Source organism: Hypomesus transpacificus, chromosome 4 (assembly GCF_021917145.1).
Source record: "Hypomesus transpacificus isolate Combined female chromosome 4, fHypTra1, whole genome shotgun sequence".
Classification (NCBI taxonomy): Eukaryota; Metazoa; Chordata; class Actinopteri; order Osmeriformes; family Osmeridae; genus Hypomesus; species Hypomesus transpacificus.
In genome coordinates, this window is record NC_061063.1 from 1,740,981 (window position 1) to 1,767,833 (window position 26,853).

The window sequence follows — 26,853 nt, forward strand, 5'->3', positions numbered from 1 at the left end:
GAAGTAGTTCCTTGTAAAGAGCCTGAAGTGTGTGTGTGTGTGTGTGTGTGTGTGTGTGTGTGTGTGTGTGTGTGTGTGTGCATTCAGAATGAATGTACGTTCAGAATGAACACAGGTGACAACAATACAGAGGAAACTGAGGAAGAGAGGAGGGATGGCAAAAACATCCATACAGGACACAATCCCTGTCTGCCTCCAGTTAATTCCACATAGAGGGTTGAAAACGATCCACATTCATACACAACAGTCCAATCAGCTAACACAGTTCATTTGGAGTGGGCAAAAGATCAATTTTCAAGCAAATTTTCAGGTAACAACCATGTATCATATAATTTCTTTTTTAGTTCCTTCAAGTACTGGGGGTTGCAAAGTCTAGCATGCACACACACAAACACAAGTAGGCACACCTGCAGGTTGATTGACTACATCATGAACCACCCAACCTGCAGAGACTCTATCTGAAGAATTGTTGTGTAAGTCTTCAAACAATCTTCAAAGTTCAAAAACAGCACTGGAACTCAGCAAAGTTTGATGCAAAATGTGTATTGGTCTTTAAGGTGACAAAAATCCGAACAAACGTGAGCTGATCCCAAGATCAGACTGGTCTTCTCCCCTCGGGACATGCACTCTACAGCCGTCAACTAGATGCCCGCACACCAGCTTTCTCTTAGAACTGATTCTGTATCTCTTGATTAAGACAAGGGTGTTCACGCCTTTCCACAAAGGAATTCCTCCTCACTTAGGGCTAATGCTGACCATAGACTGGCAGCTCCAGATAAGACTCTTTGCGTAGGGCAATAAACGTGCAACTAGATTTATAGCTTGGGCCTCTAGAGGCCTGCGAAGGGAGATGCACATCTACAACTAATCTTCTCCCACACTCCTCAGCTCTTGACACCCAGATCTCTCACTTAGACTCACTTAGGCTCACTTATCTGTTGTTTAGAGGTCATAACAATCAGTCAACAGCTACAGAGAATATACTAAAAAGATAAATGAGAGTTTCAAATTAAATCAGATAAATCCATAATCATAACCATCTTCATAATTTCAACAGTGTGATGTCAATTTCCACGTCAGAATGGTGTCTCTCTCTGTGTGTGTGTGTGTGTGTGTGTGTGTGTGTGTGTGTGTGTGCATGTGCGCTCAGTTCTTGGTTACAAAATAACAACCCGAATGTTTTCTCAGCTTCACCTCAGACCAGACAAATTAGAGTCACGATGACCACTTACTTCTGCCTCCTAGTCTCTGTCTTGGTCTGCAAGAACTATGCAGGTAAGCTCATTTCACATTATGTGTACAGTGTTTTGCTGAATGGAAGACTTTGAGAAACTAATTTCATATAATATTTAGTGCAATTTTTTGATTTGATGAAATATTCAAACTCTCTTTACTTTCCTTGAATCTATTTGCATTGGTATATCAAAAGCTTGTCCAAATAATTATATTTTCTGATGGTCAGTGGATGTGGATTTGGAGGCTGACCTGTATGATGTAGGATATACACAGTGAAGTAAGGCTTCCTGCATGTAGTCACATTCTGAGACTACAGCAGTTATACTTTATCCATCCATGTTTGTCATGACAGAGATGACCTGTCAAAGTGTCCAGCAGAAGACCAACGTCACGCTGAGTTGTGGCCACTCTGAAGGTGATGTAACATGGAGCAGAGATCAAGATGGAGGGAAAGTTAACATTTCTGACCCAGGCAAACGTTTTAGTTCAGGTTTAGGGTCACTGACTATTTTGAGAGTGATTTCCTCAGACAGTGGGGTGTACTACTGCAACGATGAACCTGTGGTGAATCTGACAGTGACACCAGGTGAGTCTCTGAGAGCCAGTAGACAGTGTGGTAGAGATACACCAGGAACCTGCTCTGTTGTGGCCTCAGAATACAAGTCAGCTGATGTGTTGTTTCATGTCATCTCAACATCACAGAAACAGTCCCAGAAGAAGATCAGAAGAAGAACATGTGGTCCTAAAAGTCCTTAAAAACTGTATTAGTACAGTTCGTTCTGGAAGCATTTGATAGATTTAAAGTTACCAGCATTCCTACCCTCTTTATTGTTTGATACAAATACAAAAATCATTAAGCTTTTGGTCAAAGCAGTGCACAAGGGGGATATGAACCTTTGAGTTCTTGATCTGCAGTAAAATACTCGACAACTGAGCTATACCCAGTCCCCTACTGATGACAAGAGTGCTGACAGAGTTTACAACTCACATGCATGTTGTATTCACTTCGCATTCATAACCCAAAAACGATACTAATACCTACTACGGGTCGGACCTTTTGCGTTTTTTTCCCTCTTCATAGCAGGCGAAAGATTTGAGTGACCAAACCAAACCACATTACCATGACAACATGACATTACATTAGTTTCAATTTGTTTACACCACTGTTGTTTGTCTTGTTTTGTGTTGGCATGACAGTGACAAAAATACAGTAGCTTCCACCACCCTCGGTTTCTATTTTAATGGGATCTGTTTGATTATTTATCTCAGTTCAGCCAACTGAGTAAAGAGTCACTGAGATGTCCATGTTACGCGAGAGGCTGAAATTCTCACTAAGGTGTAGGTCCTGTTTTGTTCCTCTCTCATGTGAAGTGTCTTAGGCGTTCTTGACAGCTGAAATACAAAGGATGGGCTGCTTTCATGACAGGAAACTTGGCCAATGTAATGATAGCATGCAGGATATGATGCACAATCCTACAAGATGTTACAATGTTTAATTACTTGCAGAAATGTTGATTTATAGTTTAGGGTTATGCAGATATTGTAGGGGGTGGGGTATAATCTAAACTGTTTTTTTTTAGAGCTCCAATACTGTCAGGGCTGGTCCTGACTATGTATAAAGGTGCTGTACGATGCCTCCTTACAGATGTCCCCATGACCCCTCACACCATTAAGAACCCAACCACAAGAGTTAAGAACACAGGTCAGTTTCTCCAGATGGTAATGTCATGTAGACTTGTTGATTCTTTGTTACATGGAGTTGGAAATACCTTCCGTAGAATTGGCCACCCGTTACCTTAGATTTCTTCAGTGACAATGTACGTTGTCAAAGGGGCAAAAATACTGACATGGGGCAGACCCTCCTTGTTTATGGAAATAAGAGTTGTGTCTTGATTGACAGTGACAACGAGGACAGTGTCAGTGGCTGAAGCGAAGAAGTTTAACATCAATGATGAGAAGAAACATAACAAGAAGAATAAAAAGAAAAATAAGAAGGATGGAAAGAAAAAAGAAGACAAGAAGGGAAAGAAAGAGAAGAAGGATGACAAGACAGAGGGTAAGTCTCCACATTTGTCTTTCAACTATTTGATCAACAGGATATCTACTATTTGTCAAGTCTGCTCATCTCCATCTCTGAGGTCATTATGTAGTGATCTGTGCTCATGAAAATGTAAACTCTCACTAAGGTGTGATCCTCTTTAGTTTCTTTTGCAAGCAGGGGCGGAGTGGGGGAAAAAAGTGAGTTACTGTCAGACTGGCCCACTCAATACACGGCGTGCGGCCCAGTCAATGCATCGCACGTATCGACCAATCAGTGGCCTACTTGGAAAAATACCCATACACTTAACATTATTTTGGATGATTACAAAGAAATGACATCATATATATCTTTTCTTACGTTGAACGTCTGAAGTCCGTAAGAACACGTTTCAGAAGACACTTCAGAAAATGTGTGAATGTGAATACAGATCGCGAGGAGGAATATAAAAGTCAGTCAGTGCTTTTAGACGGTCTTAGAGCAAATTATGTGTGGTCATGCTGTGTAAAATGGAAAATAGTTGGAGGTGCTGGCGATGTCGGAGGGACGGCGGTTGGTGATGGAAGCGGGCCGGTATTTTGGACCATCCCAACCCCGTCGGCCCACCGGGGATTCCCCCGGTATCCCCGATGGCCAGTCCGCCCCTGCTTGCAAGTAACATGTTAGAACCTGCACTAGATAACTGCTATATAAAGCTTCAACAGAAAAGATGGTTCAAACTGCTATGCAAGTTATTCTCTGTGTCATTTGACTGTACTGTATGTATAGTGCGAAGTATGACTTTTCCCACAAAATGCCTACATGTAATTAGATTCACATCCTGGCAGCCTAAAATTGTTCAGTTTAAATGTTCCTTGCATCTATTCTTTAGCTGATCAATGTGCATTGTCAATATGGAACAAATATTGATATTTTACTGTTTCTCTTAATTCAATACCAACATTGACAACAAACATGAAGAAGAAGATGACGACAACGACGATGATGATAAAGATGGTGAAGGTAAATTTGTACTTCAACTATTTGATGAACAGGATATCTACAATTTGTCTTGTCTGTTTATCTTAATCTCTGAGGTCATTATGGAGTGATCTGTGTACATGAAAATGTAAACTCTACATACAGTATTGTTCCATTCAGCTCATTATAAAGTCTCTTATTAAGGAGGGGTCCTCTTTAGTGTCTCTCGCATGTAACATGTTAGACCCTGTTCTAGATAACCTCAATAGAAAGGATTGCTCAAACTGTCATGCAGGTAATTCTCTGTGTCATGTCACTGTACTGTATGTAGAATAGTGAAGTATGATACCTCCTTTCAGATGTCACCATGACCCCTCACACCACTAAGAACCCAACCACAAGAGTTAAGAACAAAGGTCAGTTTCTCCAGATGTTAATGTCACATAAACGTGTTGATTCCTTGTTACTTGGAATAGGAGTTACGTTTTGTAGAATTTCTTGCTTATTACCTTAGATTTCAAGTGACAATATACAATGTGTCGAAAGGGACAAAGCACTCACATGGGGCAGACCGTCATTGTTTATGGAAATACGAGTTTTGACTTGATTGACAGTGACAACTAGGATAGTGTCAGTGGGTGAAGAGAGTGAGGCCACAAAGAAGGATGAGATTAAACATAAGGGTGAGAAGAACACGGATAATGAAAAGAATGAGAGGCATGGAAAGAAAAGAAGAAAGGAGGAAAAGAAGAAAGTGAAGGATGAGAAATATGATCAGAGTAAGCCTCCATGTGTCTGTCCTCCATCTGTTAGATGATTGTGATGGTTCCCTTTTGTCACTCACGCTCTGATATTCACTGATAAAGAACATTAAGTATTCACTTTATATTGGCCAGTAGTCTGTTCTTTTGGCTCACTCTAGACAGGCTGATAGAAGCTGCCGTTAGTCAGTGTAAGATTCGCCAGCAGCAGCGTAGCATGCCTGCTACTGCTTCAGTACACACCTGGAAATGGGCACCCTCTCATGTGAAGTGTCTGAGGCGTTATTGACAGCTGCGATACACAGGATGGGCTGCTTTCATCACAGGAAATGTGACCAATGTAATGATAGCGTGCAGGATATTACACATAATCGTCCAAGATGTTACAATGTTTTTACAGCTCAGGGTTATGTGTACATATTGGAGGGGGGGAGGGTATAATCTAAAACGTTGCCTCGAGGTCCAACACTGTCAGGGCTGGTCCTGACTATGTATGAAGGTGCTGTATGATACCTCCTTTCAGATGTCACCACGACCCCTCACACCACTAAGAACCCAACCACAAGAGTTAAGAATACAGGTCAGTTTTCCAGATGTTAATGTCACATAAACTTGTTGAATCTTTATCTCATGGAGTAGGAAATACATTTCGTAAAATTGCCCATTTATTACCATACAGAAGTGACAATGTACGTTGTAGAAGGGGCAGACCGTCATTCTTTATGGAAATACAAGTTTTGACTTGATTGACAGTGACAACGTGGACAGTGTCAGTGGCTAAAGAGAGTGAAGCCACAAAGAAGGATGAGAATAAAGATACGAAGAGTGAGAAGAACAAGAGTAAGTCAACACATTCGTCTTTCAACTATTTGATGAACAGGATATCCACAATTTGTCATGTCTGCTCATCTCCATCTATTACGTCATTATGGAGTGATCTGTGTACATGAAAATGTTAACTCTACATACAGTATGTTTCCACTCAGCTAATTATAAAGTCTCAGTAAAGTGAGGAACTCTTCAGAGTCACTTCATTTCTACCTCCTATCTTTCTCTGATGTCATATCCTGCCTCAGGTCTTTGGCAACTGCCTCTGGGTGTGGCTGCCGGAGGACTGGTTCTGGTTCTGGTTCTGTTGCTGGTGGGGTTCCTCATTAGAAGATGCTGGGCTCGGAAATCAGGTAAACAACAACAAATAAACATGCGTCTGGTGTCTGTGCATTACAAAAGATAATACAGTATTGTATTTTCATTTGTTTGAAGGAGAATAAAAATCTCCAGGAAAATGTTATGTATTTAAGTCTTTAAGTCTGTTTGAATGATGGCACAGAACAGAACATGATGTTGCACTGAATCAGTACTTTGGCTTGTGCTTGTGCTTGTGCAAGCTGCGCACTTTGTACTGACAAAAATAAGATGTGGATTTGAATTAAGAACGATGGACAGGGCCAGAGGAAACATATGTGAGCTGGAACAACACATTCTCAACAGGACATGGACTGATCCACGATCAGATGTAGTTATTACATCATCCTGAGTGAGATTATTGAACTGAAGAGGACCTGATTCTAAATCAGCAGATCCCACTATGAGAGTCTGTATAAATACAGGTGTAGGACTGTATTTGGATTAGAAACTGGACAGTGTGCTGGAATTGCACACATCATGACCCTTACTCATCCAGATATGACAACAGGCCTGGATTGGTGATCTGGCATAACGGCCAATGCCCAGTGGGCCGACGCACTTGGGGCCGATATGATAGATTTGTTATATATACATATCAATCTTAATATCATTTTTATTAGCTTAAAATTGGCCAGCGACCGGCCCATAAAGCAGGCACAGCAGCCCATTGGTTCAATTTCCATGCTGACACTGGGCTGTCCCAATCACATCTCTTTTGGTGTACTGGTGGGTGGTGTCCAACCGATTGTGGTGGGCCGTTCTGAGCAAAAATGGCTTTTCCCAGTCTAGCCCTGCAACCAATGCAACAATAAGTCACACTATGAGGTGTGAGAACCATCAATACGAACCCTAATCCAGCAGGAATGTCTCCCAGCCTACACATCTTACTTCTGGACACAAAGCAAAGGCAGAAGCTGCAGTGTTCATCTTGAACTGTGATAGACTGCACCCACACGAAAGAGGAACTTAATTAGCGACAAGTCAGCAGTGGGATTCAGAATCAGAAAGGGGGGATTTATTTGCCATGAATGTTTGCACAGACAAGGAAATTGCTTTGGCAGGAAGGTGCATACAATAAACATATAGGAACCTTAAATTTAAATATGTGGACTATTTATACTAAGGGTACATACTAGCAATACTAAGTGGAATTTGAATTAAAATATACAAGAAAATGAAATATAAGTTGCCTGTAATTTACAATATAAAAATACAAAAAATACAAATATTACAAAAAACACAAATGTACAACATACAGTTATGCAGTGCAGAATGGAATATGTTTTGAGCAGGAAGTCATTAAAGTCAGTGTGAACCCTTGGCCTTGTTAAAGAGGCCAACAGCGGAAAGGAAGAAACTGTTTTTGTGGCGAGAGGCATATTCCAGCCAATCACCTTCTCAGCAGTGCGGATGATATGCTGCAGCCTGCTCTTGTCCTTGGCAGTGGCAGCAGCGTACCAGATGGTGAGGATGGACTCAATGATGGCTGAGTAGAAGTGCACCATCATTGTCTTTGGCAGGTTGAATTTCTTCAGCTGCCGAAGGAACAACATCCTCTGTTGTGCTTTCTTTGTGAGGGAGCCGATGTTCAGTTTCCAGTTGAGGTCCTGGGAGAGGATAGTGCCCAGGAAGAATCTCAAGAACAATGCTCCACATTTCCTTTTATGCCCAATTATTTTCTTTAAGAACAACCAATCAGACCACATCTTAATCCTTACTCATCAGCATATGACTACCAATACAACAGTAAGTCACACGATGTGGTGTGAGAACCATCAAGCAAAAACTCCTTCCATCAACTCCAGTCTAGCATGTAAAAGGAAGGGACAAGGGTGTCTCCCAGACTACAAATCTCCGCATCCAATTTTGGATGTCTCACTCTGACAAGGAGTTATTAATGATATAACGTGTTTTGTAAAGGTGCTATTGGGATTTAAATCCCGTTCAGTCCAAAGAAGTCCGGAAATCTGTCTTGCAATGCTGAGTAATCTGTTTAAGCCTTACAACCCCCTTCAAATACAATGCACAATTTGTAAATCCCTCTGGACAAAAGTGTTGACTCAATAAAGTAATATAATGTCTTTACAAATCCCTCTGGGATAGCTGGAGCTGGTATAGGGAGTCAAGTGGCTGAGCGGTTAGGGAATTGGGCCAGTAATAAGAAGGTTGCCAGTTCGATTTTGACTGTGCCAAATTATGTTTTGTCCTTAGGCAAGGCACTTCAACCTACTTGCCTCGGGGAATGTCCCTGTATTTACTATAAGTCGCTCTGGATAAGAGCGTCTGCTAAATGACTAAATGTGAATGTATTCATGCTCTTTCATGGTCTCTCAATGTGTAACTAGAGGGTGACAGAGACAGACCGCCAGCTGTCTATGCAGAAATAACAGATATGACGCAACAACCAAAGGATGGATCTTGTGAGTGTGACAGAAAGGTTTTGTCTTTCTTTCTTTCTTTACTAAATTCTTTATAGGCTCTGTCTTTACTTTTATAGATTTTTTTTCCCCCTTTCACCAGGTTCTCCAAGATCTAAAGAACATTCTGTCTACTATCTGGCTGGTGCACCAGGCACACAGGAAGAAGGTAGTTTATTTTAATTTATTTGGTCTTTTCTTTATAGATCTACATTAACTAGCTTTCTTCACTTTTTTTCTGTATACATGTTTTTTTTTTCTTCTATTTTATTTCTAATTCCAGTTCATGGAATGAACCCCATATATCACACAATCCAGGACCCTAACATTACAACAAATCTCAGCAATGGTAAGATTCAATCTCCATCATCAAGGAGAACATTTGTTCTGACGTTTTTGTTTTAATGTGATGTAAACTTTCCTCTGAACAGCGGAAAACCCTGACTTCTTGGCCCAGAATCCAGAGGTTCCCTAGATCTTCTCTTCTGTTCTCTATCATCTACAGTGTTTAATGATCCATTTGGTGTATTAATTACATACGTAATCCTAATTTTCTCATTCAAATATTTATAGTTCTTTAACCTGATCAGTATAATATGTAAATCATGCTGATGTACATTGGAGACTGCATTATACCATATATTGTTTCATACAAAAGATTTTTTTTTGTTGAAACTGGATTTGTTTATGCCTGTACAACACAAATATGCTAATCTTGCACTGAATCAAGCTAGTTTACACTTTTGTGTGTCTTCCGTGGCTTCTGAACTGGTGAAAGTAACTTAATGCAGTCAGAGAAGATTAGAGGGCTGAGGAAATGTGTTCAGTATGAGATTATTTGCTACATAGTCCACAGTCTTTCCGTTTTCTTTATGTAGCAATTATCCATACAAGTTAATCAAAAGAAAACTAGGTTATTCACATTGACAGCTGAATCTTTGGCATGTAAAATCAATTCAATTACAGCAGTGTCCCTTCGTGAGTAAATCCTCATGATCACAATTGTGGCAAAAAAAAAAGGTTTGCAGCGTAATCAGACATGACATTTTATGAATTAACTGAAATTTGTAACAATAACAAGAAATGCACCAGCAGAGATAATAGAAGTATTATTCTATTCTGTTGTTACCCCAACCCTGTAAGAAATCAATATGTACTTAAAGAATTAAGTGTGGAAGATATTAAGAGAATACATGTACAAATTCAAATAATTTCCCATTCTGAGGTTAAAGTAGTAAGATTCAATTTTCTTTTCAAATTTTTTTTTTTCTAGATTTATCCGTCAAACAAAATGTTAAGATCTAGATTCAATGTTGATATGAATAACTGTATATTTTGTAAAACAGATATATGTATTTTTTAAATCATATTTTCTTTCATTGTGAGTTGGTGCAACCTATTTGGATATATGTGCGGAGATGGCTACAGTCCAGGGAATTCGAACTTATACATCTGAAAGTGAAAATATTAAAGTTAATTTTTTCTTTGAAAATAAGGAATTAGACTTGATTCTTACTATTTGTTTATCATTGAAACTTAAAGACAAAAAATAACTGATTTTGTTTTTCGTTTTCGGAGATCAGGAAACTGAAGGAGATGGAGGTCAGCTGGGCACTGATTGGCTAAGAGGGATTTGGCAGAAATGACTTTTTTCATACATTGTGTTTTACTATACAGTATACACCTTATGTTATTTTGACCACCGCTCTTGAATAACAGTTGCATTTATTCATTCTGAACAATCTCTGAATTTGATTCTTACGGTGTGAAAAATAAACACTTGATTTAAAAGTCGATATCAGTTCAGTGTAACACGTTCCTGTGACTTGGCGATTATTAGTGGAATTAAGTTCTTCTTGCAACACCAAAAGGACAACAACGAGGAGCAGATCTGCCTCATAGGGGAGAAAAGCAAGGAGGTGGAGAAGAAGAAGATAGAGGCAGAGGAGAAGGAGATTGCTTCTCTGAGGATGCGTTATGAGATAGAGAGACAGGCCCGCATTGAAGATGTGAGAGCACGACAAAACCTTGTATTGTATTTTCATTTTGTGTTTACTAAACTCTTTGGAAGTTGTAAATGTAGAAGTCAAAAGCGCATGTATTTTCTTTTTAAACGCCAGTGACAAGTCATTTGTTAGGAGAGAGTAGAGTATGTGTTCATTCTTGGTAGGTCCTTTAGGGCAGTGAGATTCAGTGTCATTTGATTGTTGTGAAATGTCACTGACCCAATATAGGTCTACAAGGTTAGCGTAGGTCATTATGTGTATTAGAGGTCTAGCATATTGTATTGTATATTGCATATTATTTTGGAGGGTTTATGTTTTATATAATATAAAATTTATGAGGTATATTTAGGAGGTTTAATATTGTTTTATTTGAGCTTATCGTAGATGTAATCTTTGTATCTAAGTACTTACATGCTATGTAATGCCAGGTTGCCTTGCGTTGTCTGGTCCCAAGAATTTCAGTGCCCAGTCTGACCTTGTGTTGGTTTGTGCACCTGACAATAAAAACTTGAAAGATATGAACAAACATAAATATTAGAATGATCCCCATCATGCTGTCCATCTGCAGGTGTGCAGGGAGCTCTCAACCCCATCCCCACCCTCCAGAAGGGAGCTCTCACCCCCCATCCCCACCCTCCAGAAGGGAGCTCTCACCCCCATCCCCACCCTCCAGAAGGGAGCTCTCGCCCCCCATCCCCACCCTCCAGAAGGGAGCTCTTACCCCCATCCCCACCCTCCAGAAGGGAGCTCTCACCCCCATCCCCACTCTCCAGAAGGGAGCTTTCGCCCCCCATCCCCACCCCCCAGAAGGGAGCTCTCGCCTCCCATCCCCACCCTCCAGAAGGGAGCTCTCACCCCCATCCCCACCCTCCAGAAGGGAGCTCTCGCCCCCTATCCCCACCCTCCAGAAGGACTATGGAGAGCATGGTCTGAAAAGGGGTAGAAACGGATGTCTCTCTTTCCCCCTTTTAGAGGTGTTCTCCAAATGGGATCCAGTCCCAGTCACCACCTTTCCCAGCTGTGAGGAAGGAGCTGAGACTTGCAGGTAACACACACACACAACGTGTTTCATATCGCTAGAAGCAAAACATTGTGGATTAGTATTAACTGGTATGTGTGTGTGTCCAGGCGTAGGGAGCGCCCCGAGGTGGACGTGGCCAGACTGCGTTGCAGACAGTGACATCAGACACGTGACATCACACTGCGTGACATCAGGCTACGGGGAACTCCCCACAGTGGAGGGTGCTACTCACTGGTCAACCCCCTCATTCATAACTCAGCTCTTATTCATTAGATCCCTCATTGTATAAACACACCCTGTTAAGCTTGTTGAATATTAGCCCTGCTAGAGCTTGTTTCCCAGCCACTCACTGTGTCTTGTATACAGACAGCATGTGGTTTGCCATGTTAAGGTCAATATTCTTTACATTTGCAAATTATTTTGCCATCCCATAAACCAAACCATTATTTGGTGAGTCATCGTAGAATCTTTAATTTTGCCATTCTAGTTTTTTCATACATCATATGCACAGGGCCTGTCTAATACTTAAACTAAGGTCAAAGTTATTCAGCTGAACCAGCGTATTTGTGTGTTCCCAGAGGGATCCCGGGGCATGGAAAACATACTAGAAAAGACCTGGGACATGGTCTTGGCCATGACACATCCTCCAATCAGAGTCAGCAGAGCGGGTCCAGGAGCTCCACAATTGAACCTGATGAGTAAGAGGAGGAGTTCCAGGAGTCTATGTTTTTTCTTTTAGAAACCTTCAATAAAGAACTCCATGCTTTGGATCAGTGTCTTTGTATTCACTGTATGTATACAAAAGGGAACATTGTTGACTCACTTAAATACATTAGTGTAATAATCCCAAAACTTTAAACCGATCAAAGCCATGGTGAACCTCAGAGAGAAATGTCAGTGTTAATATGGTTACATTTACATTTACATTTATTCATTTAGCAGACGCTTTTATCCAAAGCGACTTCCAAGAGAGAGCTTCACAAAGTGCATAGGTCACTGATAATAACAACAAGATAGCCCCACAGCATTGCAGGTAGTCAAAAACAAGAAGTACATATTGTGAACAACCAAAAAATAGTGCTAAAGGGAAGAAACCATAAGAGCATGTAGTTAAACAAGTTAAAATTACACAACATTAATCTCTAAGTGCAGGTGTACCTGTAGGAAAGCAATAAATGTATGATGGTGAGTGTTTTAAATTGAGAATACAAACATTTAAGGCTGATGTTAGTATCTTACAATACCAGTGCTGGGGATATGTCTAGTGTCAAGTGAGGGCTGCAATACCACTTAGCTGTGCAAAAGAAATTCAGGTAGTTACATTTTGTCATTTTAGCAGACGCTCTTCTCCAGAGCGACTTACAGTAAGTACAGGAACATTCCCCCCGAGGCAAGTAGGGTGAAGTGCCTTGCCCAAGGACACAACGTCATTTGGCACAGCCGGGAATCGAACTGGCAACCTTCTGATTACTAGCCCGATTCCCTCACCACTCAGCCACCTGACTCCCTGATTTATACATACCTTTTTTCATAAACATTTCATTCCTCTTTGATTGTCGAATTGTACTTCCACTTGAAATGCCCATCCCTACTGCAAATCCAGTTTGATACAGGATGTGCAATGTACATTTATGCATTTAGCAAACGCTTTTATCCAAAGCGACTTCCAAGAGAGAGCTTTACAAAAGTGCAAAGCTCACTGATCATAACAACAAGATAGTCCCAAACATAGCGGGTAGCCTCGTCCATTAATTGTATTGCGCGACAAGTTATCTCTTACTTCTCCATGTGAGAAATACAAGGTGTGGCGTGTGAACTGGTTGAAAAGGGTGTCTCACGGTGAATGCTTGAGACTTGAGCCTTCATCCTGTCATTAATTCTAGACCGGAAGTGACCAACTGTGATTTTAGGTCAAGTCGATACAGGTTATGTTGAGTGGCGTAGTACCAAACCATGTCACCGGTAGGCGCAATTTCACTCTTCCTGCACCCTAGAGACGACATCCTGTGGTTTGCCTCACGCGGGACACCCATGCCTTTTTAAAGGAGTACAGTGCAGCTACACGTTCCCCATCTCACAAACCCCCTCCAAGTCTAGAATCAATGAAGTGTCTTGATCCTGTCGATTACCATCGGTCCCAACCATATGGTACCAACAATGAACGTCACAGGGGGATTAGACCACTGTCCTCGCATGCACCCGACAGATATTACGTAACATGGCATCCAGGGCTCAAACGTTGAATATTTTGCCCAAGATCATTACGTTACATGGCATCCAGGGCCCAAACGTTTAATATTTTGCCCAAGATCATAGCTGACAAGTATGGACAAACTACTGAAACGTTCAAGTAAAGTGATAACTAAACGTATACCTCTTTATTTTCCCTACCACACTTAGGTAATATGTGATTAATGTATCAAAATAGCATTTTCAAATCGATACATGTGCTATGAAACAATTCTTAGTCAAGGCATGACTTGACTGGTGTGCCATCTTGTCAATTAAGCTGTAGTTTTTATTTAGATGCAGACTATTGGACTGTTTTTCCATCATTCAAAGTTCTCACTTATCATTGGGCCAAATCAGCTTTCTAAAGCTTGTCCGAGACCACTCTTGTCAATTGGTTTAAATTATAGCCAACCAGAACCGTTCTGTAGTTTTATTGACAGATTTGGACGTCGATCTTAAATGTATTAACTCACATTGGTTACTGCTCAGAAAATGGGCAGGACCAAGCTGAAAAATACGTTTCCTTGTCCGTATGTCATATGCGAGATTGTGCGAAGGACCGAACACTATGAAACAAATAAAATAAAAAAGATTTATCTCACGCCAGAGATGTTATTTTATCCTCAGTTGGGATTGAGTTTTTTGCAGAACGAGAAGGATTCGTTGTAACTAATTACTGATTCTATTCTTGTGTACAGATAGCCTATTTATCTAGTCGCTAGTCGCAGCACCCCCTCTCCAAACATACGCCTTTGTGGCTATGACTGCGGATTTACTGTCTGATTTGGATAGTCGATTCTTCGCTGATAACCTCCTGACAAGCGAAGACTGGGGTGAGTGACACTTTCAAGTATCCTACTTATATAAACATCAAATGGAACATCAGACGGTTTTAACTAATCGGTTGGCTTGGCTATCATTGTAATGGGCATACGCAGCTGAGCATCATCAACATACGCCATTGAGACCAGCTGGCGAATCATACGTTATTTCTCCTTTTAGAGGTAGGGAACAACAACTGTATAACACTGTATTTGAAAGAATCTTAAGCACAGGGATGGAGGTTAATTGTTGGGTTCTCGCGTCAGTGTGTGTGTGTGCGTGCTACATTGTACGGACAGCAAACCAACCCGGATATGTCACCAGTACGTACGGAGCTATGGCAGATCAGTTTTATCTGTCCGCGTGTTCTCGGCCCCCGGATGGGATGTCCGGGTTTGATGTTTCCACGGTGTTGCACATAATCGCGCAAGAATCCCCCCAACCCAATCTAACAACATGTTGATATCACCGCTAAGAAGGAAGGAACATTACTAAACCTCTCCGAGGTGTTGTTTGAAATAACCTTTTATCAGCATAGTTTGTATCTCCCAACATTCTCATTCTAGTATCTGCGATGTTCTTGTTTCATCCATTGGGATGCATGTTTTGGCTTCTCTTGTGGTCAAGGCGATGATCTATCTAAGGCACTGCAGGGACCCCTGATTTGAGACTATAACAATTCCAGTTACCAGTGTCCACAGGTTGGCTCCGTTCCAGGAGAGCTACTTGCACGGTTTAGCATCAACAATAATTTACTGCACCTCATTCAAACAATTAGTATGTTGAGAAGTAGCCTCACCAAAGTAACAACTGGGTTGCTGGCCAAGCCGGATGCTAGTGAGGACGCAACGGACGCAAGCAACACGGTTGGAATTAAAGAGCCTCTCAACACAGTTGCCAAATTTGAGTCTTCCTAGAGTATCCCAGATATCAAATTCAATCAGGTATATGTTCACATTACATGTAAATACACTAGCGTTAGCCTGCGCTCATGTTTTAGCAGAGGGGTGTGTGCTATGTGTCCCTATAAGGGAGGAGGAGGCCATGATGGCGGACAGGGCCCCGTTTGTTGTTGTCGTCACTAAAAAACGGTGTCTGCATGTTTCTTGGGTGTTTGTGTGTGTGTGTCTGTCCTTTTATGGTGTGTGTGTCTGTACCATCTGTTTGTGTGTTTGCGTCTGTGTGTTGTTTGGATGTGTGTGTGTGTGCGCACATCCAGATGCCTGCCTGTACCAGTGTGAGAGCATGGAGGAGGGAGAAGAGGGGGAGTACACGAGAGGACTGAAATACGAAACATCGGTAAGGACAAAGAAAGTGTCACACGTGCGCACGCACACACAGTGACACGCACACACACACATGGACACAGACGGTGGCTGTGTTAGTGTAACTTGAACTCTGTGTGATCTGGGTGCTGAAGCAGGCTTCGTACAAAGCCCAGTCAGCAACCTGACAGGCTCTGTTAACACAGTCAGCAAAGATGTGCATGAAGATCCAGTTTCTCACTCGTTCCGGAAATGGATCATCATACCACTGTAGAAAAACGAAGAAATGCATACTTTATGGCCTAAATAAACAGTTACTTAGTTAGTGAGGACTAGTGAGGGACTACTGCAGTCCTTCACTCAGACATAGGATGGGGTATTTTGAATGGTGCGGCTATATTGGATGGTGAGGGTGTGTGTGGGTGGCCAGGATTAACTATGGTAGCAGTGTGTCTGAGACATGCCAGCTGCTAATCAGGTTAATTGTCTGTCGGTCAGAGGCCAACTGATTGGAGCACTTGTCGCTCGGCTTGCCAGCCTGGCCCCAATCGACCTACTGACTAATCCAGACCCTGGCCTAATTTCTTTCACTTCTCTCTCGCTCTCTCGCTCTCTCGCTCTCTCGCTCTCAGTTTGATAACAACCTCATGTTGACCCTTGACCCTGACAATCCCACATCGCCATGGAGACACCTGGACGACAACCTCCTCACAGGTGGGCAGGCCGACTCACCGACCAATGGGGCGCTCCGTCGGATATAACGTGCTGAATTCAGAAACACGCATTCCAGAGTAATCGAGACCGACGTGATTTTAGTGGGACAACAACACGTGGGGCATTTGCATAACTTCTATTTCTTTGTTTCCATTGCTCTCTCTCTCTGTCTCTCTCTCTCTTTCTCTCCAGGGGACTTCCCTGTGTTGAAGGACGAGATGACCATCACACAGCCTTTACCCGAGGACATGTGTATGTCCTTCAACCACAGTTTTGTCCCAGTCGAGTCATGTGAATGCTTAAAGGGACATGACAAAATGCTGTGCTTACTAAACGTTGTCTAATTGATGTATATGTTCATGGATGCTTGTGTGTGTGTGTGTGTGTCTGTGTGCGCACGCACGCTTGTGGCCGTGCGTGTGTGGTGTCACAGTGTTCCAGGTGAAGGCGGAGCCTCCCTCGCCTGCGTCCTCATTGGCCACTGACTGTTCCATGACCCCTGACCCCCAGGTCAGTACGGCTGAACTGCCCCACCGCTGGGATCTGACAACATACATGCAGGGCTACAGTCTGCCTCCATTGTTCACAGATTGTGCAAGTGCAGGATCAAGGCGTCCGATTGATGTCGCTGGAGAGGGTTGAAGGTATCGAGAGGTGTTGAAAGTGACGAATCATACGCGGGCCAGTGCCCTCCCTTGGTTTCCGTCCTCAAATTGTCCAAAGTCATGTTGACATGCGCGAGCAGAACTCAAGTGCGCGGGCCGAGTTGACCTGTGAGAACCTTACAGAGTTTTCCATGCAGAAACTCTGTCACAAATGTTTTTTTTGTTTGTTTTTTTGCCTTTCCCTAGGTTTTGCTCCTCGCTCGCAGTTGTCTGTTCAACTCTCGGTTGTTTAATTTGTGCAAAAAAAAAATCTAATTTGTTTGTCGTAATCATGTTTCGTCTTGACAAATCTGACACCAAAGTCAATCTTTGTGTATGTCAAATAAGACAACTATGTATTAGGATGCAATGTCATACCCTGATGTAGCAAAACAAAAGAGTGCGACCAACTGAGACAGTCTCCAAAATCTGGAAATATGAGGGAATCTAAATATGGTGATTCCCAGGTCTGGAAAATATCATGGAAATGTGTCAGTGAATAACTCATTTTCTCACAGCCATACCCTACCCTCATGCACACAGAGTATGCATATTGTATGTCTACTTAAATAATGTATATGTGGGAAAGGTTATTTCATTCTGTTAGTGGAAATCAGGTTTTTGGCCTTGACATGGACAATGCAGTTCCAGCTGTACTGATGTACAAGCTGTAGTGAATCCTGCAGAGTGTACATCAAAACATCAAGTGGACATCGCTGGGAGAGTGCTAACACTGCATGCTAATGTTTTCTTTCACCTCTGCTGAGTCCTAACCTTGTCTTTCACCTCTCCTGAGTCCAAACTTTGTCTTTCATCTCTGCTGAGTCCTAATTTTGTCTTTCACCTCTGCTGAGTCCCAACCTTGTCTTTCACCTCTGCTGAGTCCTAACCTTGTCTTTCACCTCTCCTGAGTCCAAACTTTGTCTTTCATCTCTGCTGAGTCCTAATTTTGTCTTTCACCTCTGCTGAGTCCCAACCTTGTCTTTCACCTCTGCTGAGTCCTAACCTTGTCTTTCACCTCTGCTGAGTCCTAACCTTGTGTTTCATCATGCATTTAGTTATTACCAACTCTGACCCCCCCCCCCCTTCTCCTCCACCTCCTCTATCTCTTTCTCCAGATCTCAGTTAAAGGGGAGAACCCCCCTACCCCTCCCTACATGTTTGGAGATGTGCTGTCTCCTCCTCTGGGGGCGATGGAGGTGACTGTGGCCTCTGCAGGCCAGGGCCAGACCCCTGCCCCCGGCCCCCCTGGTCTGGACACATCGCTGCAGGCCACTGGTAAGACGAGGCTAAGGTGCTGTCCCTCAGGTCTGACTGATGGGACAGAGGGACCAAGGAAGGATGGACAAACACAGCTTCGTCACCGCGTCACGTCCTCCCTTCACGTGTTTTTTCTCTCTCTCCCTCCTTTTGTCACTTCATCCTGTCTTCCTTTCTCTTCACTCTGTTTTGTTATCCTCTCTTCTCCACCCGCCTCCTCCCCTCCCCTCTCTCTCTGTCTTTCTCTGTGTCTCTCTCTCAATCCCCCCCACCCACCCCCTCTTTCCTCCGCGTCTCCAGTCGTGCCCGTGGTGTCCTCTGCGAAGGCGTGCAGCATCCTGAGCAGTAAGCCAGCCATCCAGCCCCGGCCGGTGTGCGTGGCCGCTCTACCCGTCCCCCAGGCTTCCAGCCCGGCCAGCACTCTCATCCTGCAGGGCCTCTCCACAATGGAGCAGGCCAGGCCCGGTCAGAACTCTCTCACACACACACACACACACACACACACACACACACACACAAACACACTGGCAAATACATAGAACAAGCCTGACATGATCAGTACAAACACAGGCTGGACCAGACCTGATCAGCAAACACACACTCTCACACACACTCACACACACACACATAAACAGACAGACTAGATTTGACCAACAGTTGTGGACCATGTTAGAGCCAGAATGTTCAAATGACCAATCAGGTAGCACTTCTTTAATGAATATTAATAAGTCCAGCCTTGCCACCCCGCACACTACTCCTATACAATGCACTTTCCACAAGGAGAAGGAATGCCTGTTAGATTATGGTACAATAAAGTTGTGCTTAATCAACGTGGAGGTCCGTAACTATTTGAGGGATTGAGAGGCTGCAGTTTATCATGGCTGTAACAGCTGCACATTCCAGATCTTTCAAGCAATAGTTATCAGTCACTTTCCAGCTTCCTTTTCTGTCAACTGTTGACGAAACCTGTCTGCTTTCCCTTTTTCACAGTTTGGTTTTCTCTCTGGTCACACAGCCAGCTAGTCAATCAGCCAGCCAGCCTGTCAGACAGACAAACAGGGTTTGGTTATTCAACACTCTCTCCTGTTACGTGTGTGCTGATGTCTCTCTTCCTGTCTCCTTCTCAGTAGTCCTCTCCCAGTCGGTGTGTCTGGCCTCCGCTCCGGCCATCGTCAAGATGGAGCCCGTTTCTCCCACAATGCCCCACTGCGCCAGCCCCTCGGCTCCGCCCTCCAGCAAGCCCATCGTCCCAGCAACCCCTCTGCCAGGAAGTAGCTGCAACGACCTTGACGTGAGCGGGCTGTCCATCAGATTTCAGACGCTTTTATTGGCCTTACGCATCTAAATCCTTCCTCCCTCCCCCACGCCTCCATCTCTCTCAAATGGGCCCTCCTCTTCCTCTACTAGGATTGTAAAAGCCATTTCATTGGCCCTTGCTACACCAATCATATGCTTTTAAATTGGGCCAGTTGACGGTCAGCCACAGGAAAATGTGCCCTTTCAAATAAATAGTTTCACTTCTGACATCTGATATAGCCTCCATAATGCCTAGCTGAATGCTGTAGACCCCCGTAGGGCAGAAGGATGTGTCGTGTTCCCTTATATGTCAAGAAGCAACAGTTCCGGAACATTCTTACTGGTGCTCCTATGGGCTTAATAGGTGAAATGAAATTGTATATGCCGCTGTTACAGTTTGTCAAAACATAATGATGGCCTGATTAAGACCTTTAAAGTCCAAAAGTTTAGAAGAAAGGATGAGGGAGGGGGGCTCATTTCATTTTTTTTCTGATCCTCCCTTGATTAAAAAGACAGTAGAACAGTGTTACTAACCCTAGAACCGTACTCAGCACTTCTCCCAGAACGAGGTCTCTTCTTTGTTGGTGCTCAGCTGTGGTCTCTTCTTCGTTGGTGCCGCCAGGTGAAGGTTCTGAAGCGGCAGCAGCGCATGATTAAGAACCGGGAGTCGGCCTGCCAGTCCAGGAAGAAGAAGAAGGAGTACCTGCAGAACCTGGAGGGCCAGCTGAGGGAGGCGCAGCAGGAGAACGAACGCCTCCGCAGGGAGAACCAGGCCCTCAGGGAGAGGCTGGCCGGGAAGGAGGTGAGGGGGTGGAGGGACGGAGGGAGGGGAGGAGGGAGGGAGTTGAGGTAAGAGACGAAGGTGAGGGGGTAGAGTAGGAAGGGAGGGGGTGGAGGAAGTGGGGGGGGGGATGGAGGGAGGGGAGGAGGGAGGGAGTTGAGGTAAGAGACAAAGGTGAGGGGGTACAGTAGGAAGGGAGGGGGTGGAGGAAGTGTGGGGGGTGGGAGGATGGAGGGAGGCAGGATGGGGGGGGGGAGGAAGAGGAGGAGGAGAGGATGGGAGAAGGAGTAGTAGAGGGGAAGGGGGAGGCTGGAAAAGGAGATGAGCGGAGGAGTACAAGAGAGGGAAGTCGGAGCACTGGATTAGAGCACAGTACTAGATGAACAGCATTTGAACTCTCCCTCGTTGGTGCGTTGCAGGGCAGTGACTCGGCGAACAACAAGAGGGCCGTGTGTGTCATGGCCGTGCTGCTCTTCATCACCTTCAGCTTCGGACCCGTCAGGTATGTCCTACAACCCAGGCGTCTGTCTCCCCCGGACGCATCATCCCTCTTGCACTCTTGACTTGACAACTGAAAGAAAGAAAACAAAAAAACTTTCCAGGAATTCCTCTCACTTTCTATTTGTCTTTTTTTTGTCGTCACAACCTTTTTAGATCTGTGTGTGTAGCTGCTGTTTCAATTCGTTTTTTTTGTGTGGTTTTCCTTTTCTTGGGCTTCCAGCATCCCAGACAGGAAGTGGGGGACGGGGTTACAAGAAGGGGTGGTCCCTTACACAGGAAGACGCCTTTTGGAGTTTGAGCAGGCCCATAGCCAGGAGCAGAGCAAGGTGGAGGAGAGGATGGACCCAGAGGAGGAGGGAGGGGAGGTGGAGAGAGACATCGTGGATCCGTATCAGTTTAGGTGAGCGACGTTCGACGCTAGCTGGCTGCAGTTAGTCAGCAAACCACATTGCTGACTAACTGCAGAGAATGTGAAAGAGATGAAGATGTTGATGTTGATGAATTGTGCGCGTGTGTGTGTGTTTGCGCCATAGGAACCTGAGCGACGTGTTCAGCGACATGAAGGACCTGGTGCTGCAGGACCTCGATCGCTACTTCACCTCCAACGACTGCAGGCAGTTCAACCGCTCAGAGTCTCTCAGGTATGTTACTGCCTGCCGCCCTGAAACCTTCCTTTTCAAAACTAACAACTGTCTCTCAGGTGTGCTTCCTCAAAACGACCACCGACCTCCCTGAAACCATCCTCCATTTTCATTTAGCAGACGCCTTTATCCAAAGCGACTTAGTGCATGTGGCAAGTACAGCAGAAAATCAAACTATTTCAGTGGTTCGACAGCACTGATGCTCTTTGTTGATTACCGACTGCTCATGCACTCTCCTGCTCCCTAGAGCCCCCCCACTCCCTCTCCCCTCCCACTCCACCCCCATATTCTCTCCCTCCCTCCCTTCCCTCCAGTCTGTGGAAAGCAGAATTCAAATGAGTGCTCGTGTTTGTCCCCCTCTCTCACACCTGTGCCCTTTGGGCCCTCGTGGGGGAACAGTGTTCTGCCTTCACACCTGTGTGGCTGTGCCTCTGGGGGGGGGGGGGGGGGGTGACTCGCCCCTGTACAGGGGAGGTGCTGTCTGGCTTGGCCACAAAAGCTCAGAATATATTCACTCTAGCTCCCCTGCCAAATATTCATTTGAGCTATACCACTGAAATACTGTTAGAAAGTATGTCAAATTCAGCCTTTATTTTTTGCTCGATTTTTTTTTTGGTATGCTTTTTGTATGTTGCCTTGGATGAAAGTGTTTGCCGAGTGAATTAAATGTAAGATGTAAATACCGACATGTTTCAACAGTTTGGTTCAACGTCGCTCACCAACTCTCACATTTCATTCAGGTCCATCTGGACTGGACAGTTGGCAGTATTGAGTTTCTCATCAGTATGAGTTTAAACACTGTCCTTTTCCACGTAGAGCACCTTTCATATTATGCTGTGCTGTCATGCCATCACACTTTTTTCATAACTGTCAAAAACAGATTTACAAAATATTTAACTTATGGATATTATAGTCCTGCTTGACTCTTCCTTCCGAATATCTTTCTGAGATTAACATTCAGTAGCCGCGTTAGAACTGAGTTTAGGGTGACGGCTAACATTGATCTGATTGGTGTAGCTCCTTAGCTTGCAAACGAGTCTGACTCGTTTGTCTGTTTCCCCCCCAGGCTGGCTGATGAACTGCGGGGCTGGGTCCACAGGCACCAGATAGACAGGAAGAAGTCTGGAGGGAAACCAAAGACGGTGAAGAAGGCCAAGATCGCCCAGGTTCGATTGCATTCTGTTACTCACCTTTTAGTGTTCGGCGTTTCACAGTCCAATATCATGGTTTATAACTGAAAGGCCTCCTTAGCACTAAGGCCTCCAGTCACTGTGTGTGTGTGTGTTCATGTTGTTTTTGTTTGTTTATATTCAATTCTGTTTCCCTTCCCTGTCACGCAGAAAGCAGCTCAGCTGAGGAAAACCAACTTCTCCAGATATCTGCCCATTCAGACCCATCGTTCAATAGAAAGGTAACCATGAAGGACTACATCTCCCATCAGCCACCTGGGCTTCTCAGAGATAGCCTGCACTGCTTACATTAATGTGTAGGAGAGTTCCAAGACTTTTAATCAACCAGACATATTTGTAGTCTCTGTGGTCTGACCCGCTGCGATTGTGTGTGTGGTTAACAGTCAGCTCCAGGTGTTCCCCGGCCCCGAGGTCCGCTACAGTGACTTCTTGGACGCCATTGACCGCCGAGAGGACACCTTCTACGTGGTCTCCTTCAGAAGGGTGAGACGACGACTACATAAACAAACATCCAAAACGAGCAGCAGAAGAAAAAAACGACAACCGACACAGAACACCCGTGTGGAATAGACCCTTTTTGTAGTTCTGCCTTCTAGGAACTGATGCCGTCACCACAGGGAAAACATCCGTTGGCGGAAATGTCTCCGATAGCAAATGCGTACCGCTGTGCCTACTCAAAAACAAAACAAAAACCTGTCTTTCCACAACTTTCCCTCAGACGAAAACTGAGGGGGTGGGGGGGGTGGGGCATTCGTTGTTAGAATGGGCAAGTGTGAAAAGAGCCAGTTGAAACAGTTGAACTAGATCATCCTGTAACCTTGAGTCACTGACACAGATCAGGTAAATGTAGGTGAGAGGTTGGCCACTGATAGACTTTAGTCTGCTTTACCTAATAAGATACTTTCAAACTCTCCCACTCCCCGCCTCCTTATACTCAAACTCCTCTACCCCTCCTCCCACTCCTCTCCCCCCCCCACCCCTCCCTCTCATGTTCCTTCTCCTCCTCCCTCTTGTCTCTCAGGACCACCTCCTCCTCCCGGCCATCAGCCACAACAAGACCACCCGTCCCAAGATGTCGCTGGTCATGCCTGCCATGTCTGTGAATGGTGAGCCTGGTTCTGGTCCATCATGACTGCATGAGGAGCACACTGTATCCACAGCTAAATATGCCGACAGGATAACTAGAACACAAGGCATGCTTATAGGATAACTAGTAGACCAGATATGCTTACAGGATAACAATATGACTAGATATGCTTATAGGATAACCATATGACTCGATATTCTTATAGGATAACTATTTACTAGATATGCTCATAGGATAACTATATGACTAGAAACTGCTTATAGGACAACTGTATGACTAGATATGCTTACAGTAAAACTTTTAAGAGTATATATGCACACATGACTACAAGTATTCCTGTCAGATTAGATATATAATTAGGAGGGACCGCTAGGACACTGAAGAGGAGCAGGACCCAGAATGTTCTTGTTACAAATGTCAAATAAAGCTTTAAACTTGAACTTCAAAGTATGAGACTGTAAGTGCTTGCAGTGTAACTATAACAATGTACGTTTAAAACTGCACATTACAGTTTTACTGGTTACAGTATAACTATAACAACATATGTGGTCACAGTGTACAACACTGTTTTATATTGGTGTAGACTGTGTGCGGCTGTTTAGAGAGAAGCTGACTTTTTGAACCGTTTCCCTCCCTCTCTTTCCCCCTCTTTTTCCCTCTCTCTCTCTCTCCCTCTCTCCTTCTCCCTCATCCATCACTCTCGTCCTCCAGAGAGCTTGTACAACTCATCCCAGGGCATTGAGATGATGATGCAGGTGGACTGTGAGGTGATGGACACGCGCATCATCCCCATCAAGGCCTCGGCCGTGCCCCCCTCCCTCCGCGACCCGCCGCCCCCGCCCCCGGCCAGCCATCACCACGGCAACCACACCTCGCTGCGGGGACGCCATCACCCATCCCCCCGGCAGCCGCTCCCAGTCCGCCGCCGGCCCGCCGAGTATTACATCAGCCAGGAGGGCGGAGTCTGAGAGGGGTAGGGAGGGGCTAGCGCAGGAGAGAAGACGGATGGGATGATGCGGGGGAGGTGAAGGCCAGCCCGAAGGGGTCGTTTGTGGTGAAACTGTCAGGGATTTGAGGAGACTGCCACCTTGTCTTATGCTAAGATGTAGTCGGCTAACAATCTGGCAAACATCTCAAGACTAATTTGTTATTAATGAGTCCGCCACTCTTAAAACTTTAGAACTTGGACGTCAGTAACAACTTATCTTAAAAATAAATGCTAGTTCTTTGGGACATATACCAATGTCTCCTTAAATTAACAATATCTTGATATTAATATATATATATATATATATATATATATATATATATACACACCCTAGCCACATTCAGAAGAAGCAGTTTACTGCCCTTAAAGAGAGAGATACTGTGTCAACAGAACATTCTAGAACACAAATACCTATAAATTAATGCAGGTCCAGAGTAGAGCATACTGCACACGTTTGTTTTCAATATGACTGATGTTTTGGCAATATGACTTTGTATAGTTTTGCGTGTGTATATTTGTGTCAGATTGTTCAGTTGATAATTCCAGTCGGTGAAGATGCCAGTCATCAGAACAGACTACTTTGTTTTTGTGCTGTCTGGATTTGAAACGGGGGACTAATATTATTTAACTATGTTTGTGTTGGTGTAAATATCTGTCTCATTCTTGTCCCGACTACAGACAGAACATATATCTCCTTCAGCTACAAATATTGCTTTCCATATATTAGTTTCCATTTGTTAGTGTTTTTCTAACATCCTCCTTCCCCTTGGGATGGTTACGGTCTGTCTGACCAAGCTGATTTCTCAGCTTTTCTTTCCTACCAGAGCTGGATGGTTGTTTTCTCAGTTTAGGTTCTACCAGCCATGTGCTGTTCTTCGTCGTTCTGTTTGCCTGAAACACTGCACCTCGTCCCCTGCCTCCCCTGCTCCCCCTGCCTCCCCTGCCTCCCCTGTCCCCTGCCTCCCCTGCTCCCCCTGCCTCCCCTGCCCCCTGCCTCCCCTGTACCCTATGTGCAGTCTAGGTACCTTGTCTCTGTGTCCTTGTCCCAGGCTCTGAGAGGAAATGTCCTGTTAACATGTGAGATACCGTCTAGAGATTTTCTTAACTTTTTTAATATAAAATATATGATATGTCATTGTCAAAGAGAATGAAAATTACGAAAAAAAAAAAAACGTTTGGATAGGAATCTGTTTTCTGGTGTTTCGTATAGTGTTTGGGGGTGTATTTTTGTCTTGTTTTATATTGTTTAAAGGCCCCTACCAGGGCCAGTTACCCCAGAGGAGATAATGCTACTTTACTGGACCTGTCTGAACCATTCCCTTTATAAAGTCAACCTGCATTAGCAATGTAAGACACACACACACGCACACAGCATGTGCACACTAGCCTGGCATCGCCAGGTCAATTTGCAAATGCGTATTAGTCTGGAACATCTCTGTTCATTTTCAATTTCCAAGCGGTGTTATTAACAGGTGCAGACCAAAATGCCGCTGGACTCAACTGGATAGATATGACCAACGTTATCTGGGTTGTTCATAAAAACACCTAAACGAAGCTCTTCTGAACTCATCGTTTTTAACCCCGCCCCATATCAGACAAATGGTTGTGATTGGTCTGGCTTCTTTTTTTTGCCAGGTGGAAGTCTATTAGAATTGGAGAGTGACAAGACCCATGTACCAGAGCAAATTAATGAGCTCCCAGATTCATCTTGTTCATCCAGGCAAAGTGCACTCTATACACAACCTTGTGCATGCAAATCTGTGGTTACTATAGTAGTAATGTAAATAGGGAAAGTTGATGTCTTT

General features: G+C 44.1%; 2 protein-coding genes across 3 annotated transcripts; both read left to right on the top strand.

Moving 5' to 3' along the window:
* Positions 1-1,122: 1,122 nt before the first annotated feature.
* On the top strand, positions 1,123-12,389 carry LOC124467093. Of its 2 annotated transcripts, XM_047019220.1 has the most exons (14): positions 1,123-1,275; positions 1,589-1,822; positions 2,882-2,938; positions 3,137-3,292; positions 4,235-4,276; positions 4,594-4,650; positions 5,519-5,575; positions 5,749-5,835; positions 6,072-6,176; positions 8,529-8,603; positions 8,704-8,769; positions 8,884-8,949; positions 11,579-11,651; positions 11,735-12,389. In XM_047019220.1, exons 1-14 carry the CDS (start codon positions 1,221-1,223, stop codon positions 11,784-11,786), a joined length of 1,182 nt encoding a protein of 393 aa, XP_046875176.1. In that variant the 5' UTR covers positions 1,123-1,220; the 3' UTR covers positions 11,787-12,389. The 2 variants fall into 2 exon arrangements, with proteins under 2 accessions (XP_046875176.1, XP_046875177.1); XM_047019221.1 differs by lacking the exons at positions 11,579-11,651; positions 11,735-12,389 and adding an exon at positions 9,032-10,095 and having other exon boundaries at positions 1,201-1,275.
* A 1,977-nt stretch (positions 12,390-14,366) lies between these two features.
* atf6b (activating transcription factor 6 beta) lies at positions 14,367-26,202 on the top strand. The gene is made up of 17 exons (XM_047019208.1): positions 14,367-14,692; positions 15,901-15,980; positions 16,579-16,660; positions 16,853-16,912; positions 17,094-17,170; positions 18,423-18,582; positions 18,865-19,029; positions 19,692-19,855; positions 20,483-20,662; positions 21,061-21,143; positions 21,363-21,542; positions 21,676-21,783; positions 22,850-22,949; positions 23,124-23,194; positions 23,357-23,456; positions 23,995-24,079; positions 24,772-26,202. Exons 1-17 carry the CDS (start codon positions 14,620-14,622, stop codon positions 25,026-25,028), a joined length of 2,025 nt encoding a protein of 674 aa, XP_046875164.1. The 5' UTR covers positions 14,367-14,619; the 3' UTR covers positions 25,029-26,202.
* The last annotated feature ends 651 nt before the right edge of the window (positions 26,203-26,853 follow it).

Bases quoted from the DNA above. Each gene is read 5' to 3' on its own strand.
- LOC124467093 (XM_047019220.1), top strand. From the start codon at position 1,221: ATGACCACTTACTTCTGCCTCCTAGTCTCTGTCTTGGTCTGCAAGAAC. The intron at 2,939-3,136 runs GTCAGTTTCTCC...CTTGATTGACAG, and splicing joins CACAAGAGTTAAGAACACAG to TGACAACGAGGACAGTGTCA. The intron at 6,177-8,528 runs GTAAACAACAAC...ATGTGTAACTAG, and splicing joins ATGCTGGGCTCGGAAATCAG to AGGGTGACAGAGACAGACCG.
- atf6b (XM_047019208.1), top strand. From the start codon at position 14,620: ATGACTGCGGATTTACTGTCTGATTTGGATAGTCGATTCTTCGCTGAT. The intron at 14,693-15,900 runs GTGAGTGACACT...GCGCACATCCAG, and splicing joins CCTGACAAGCGAAGACTGGG to ATGCCTGCCTGTACCAGTGT. The intron at 21,543-21,675 runs GTGAGCGACGTT...TTTGCGCCATAG, and splicing joins GTGGATCCGTATCAGTTTAG to GAACCTGAGCGACGTGTTCA.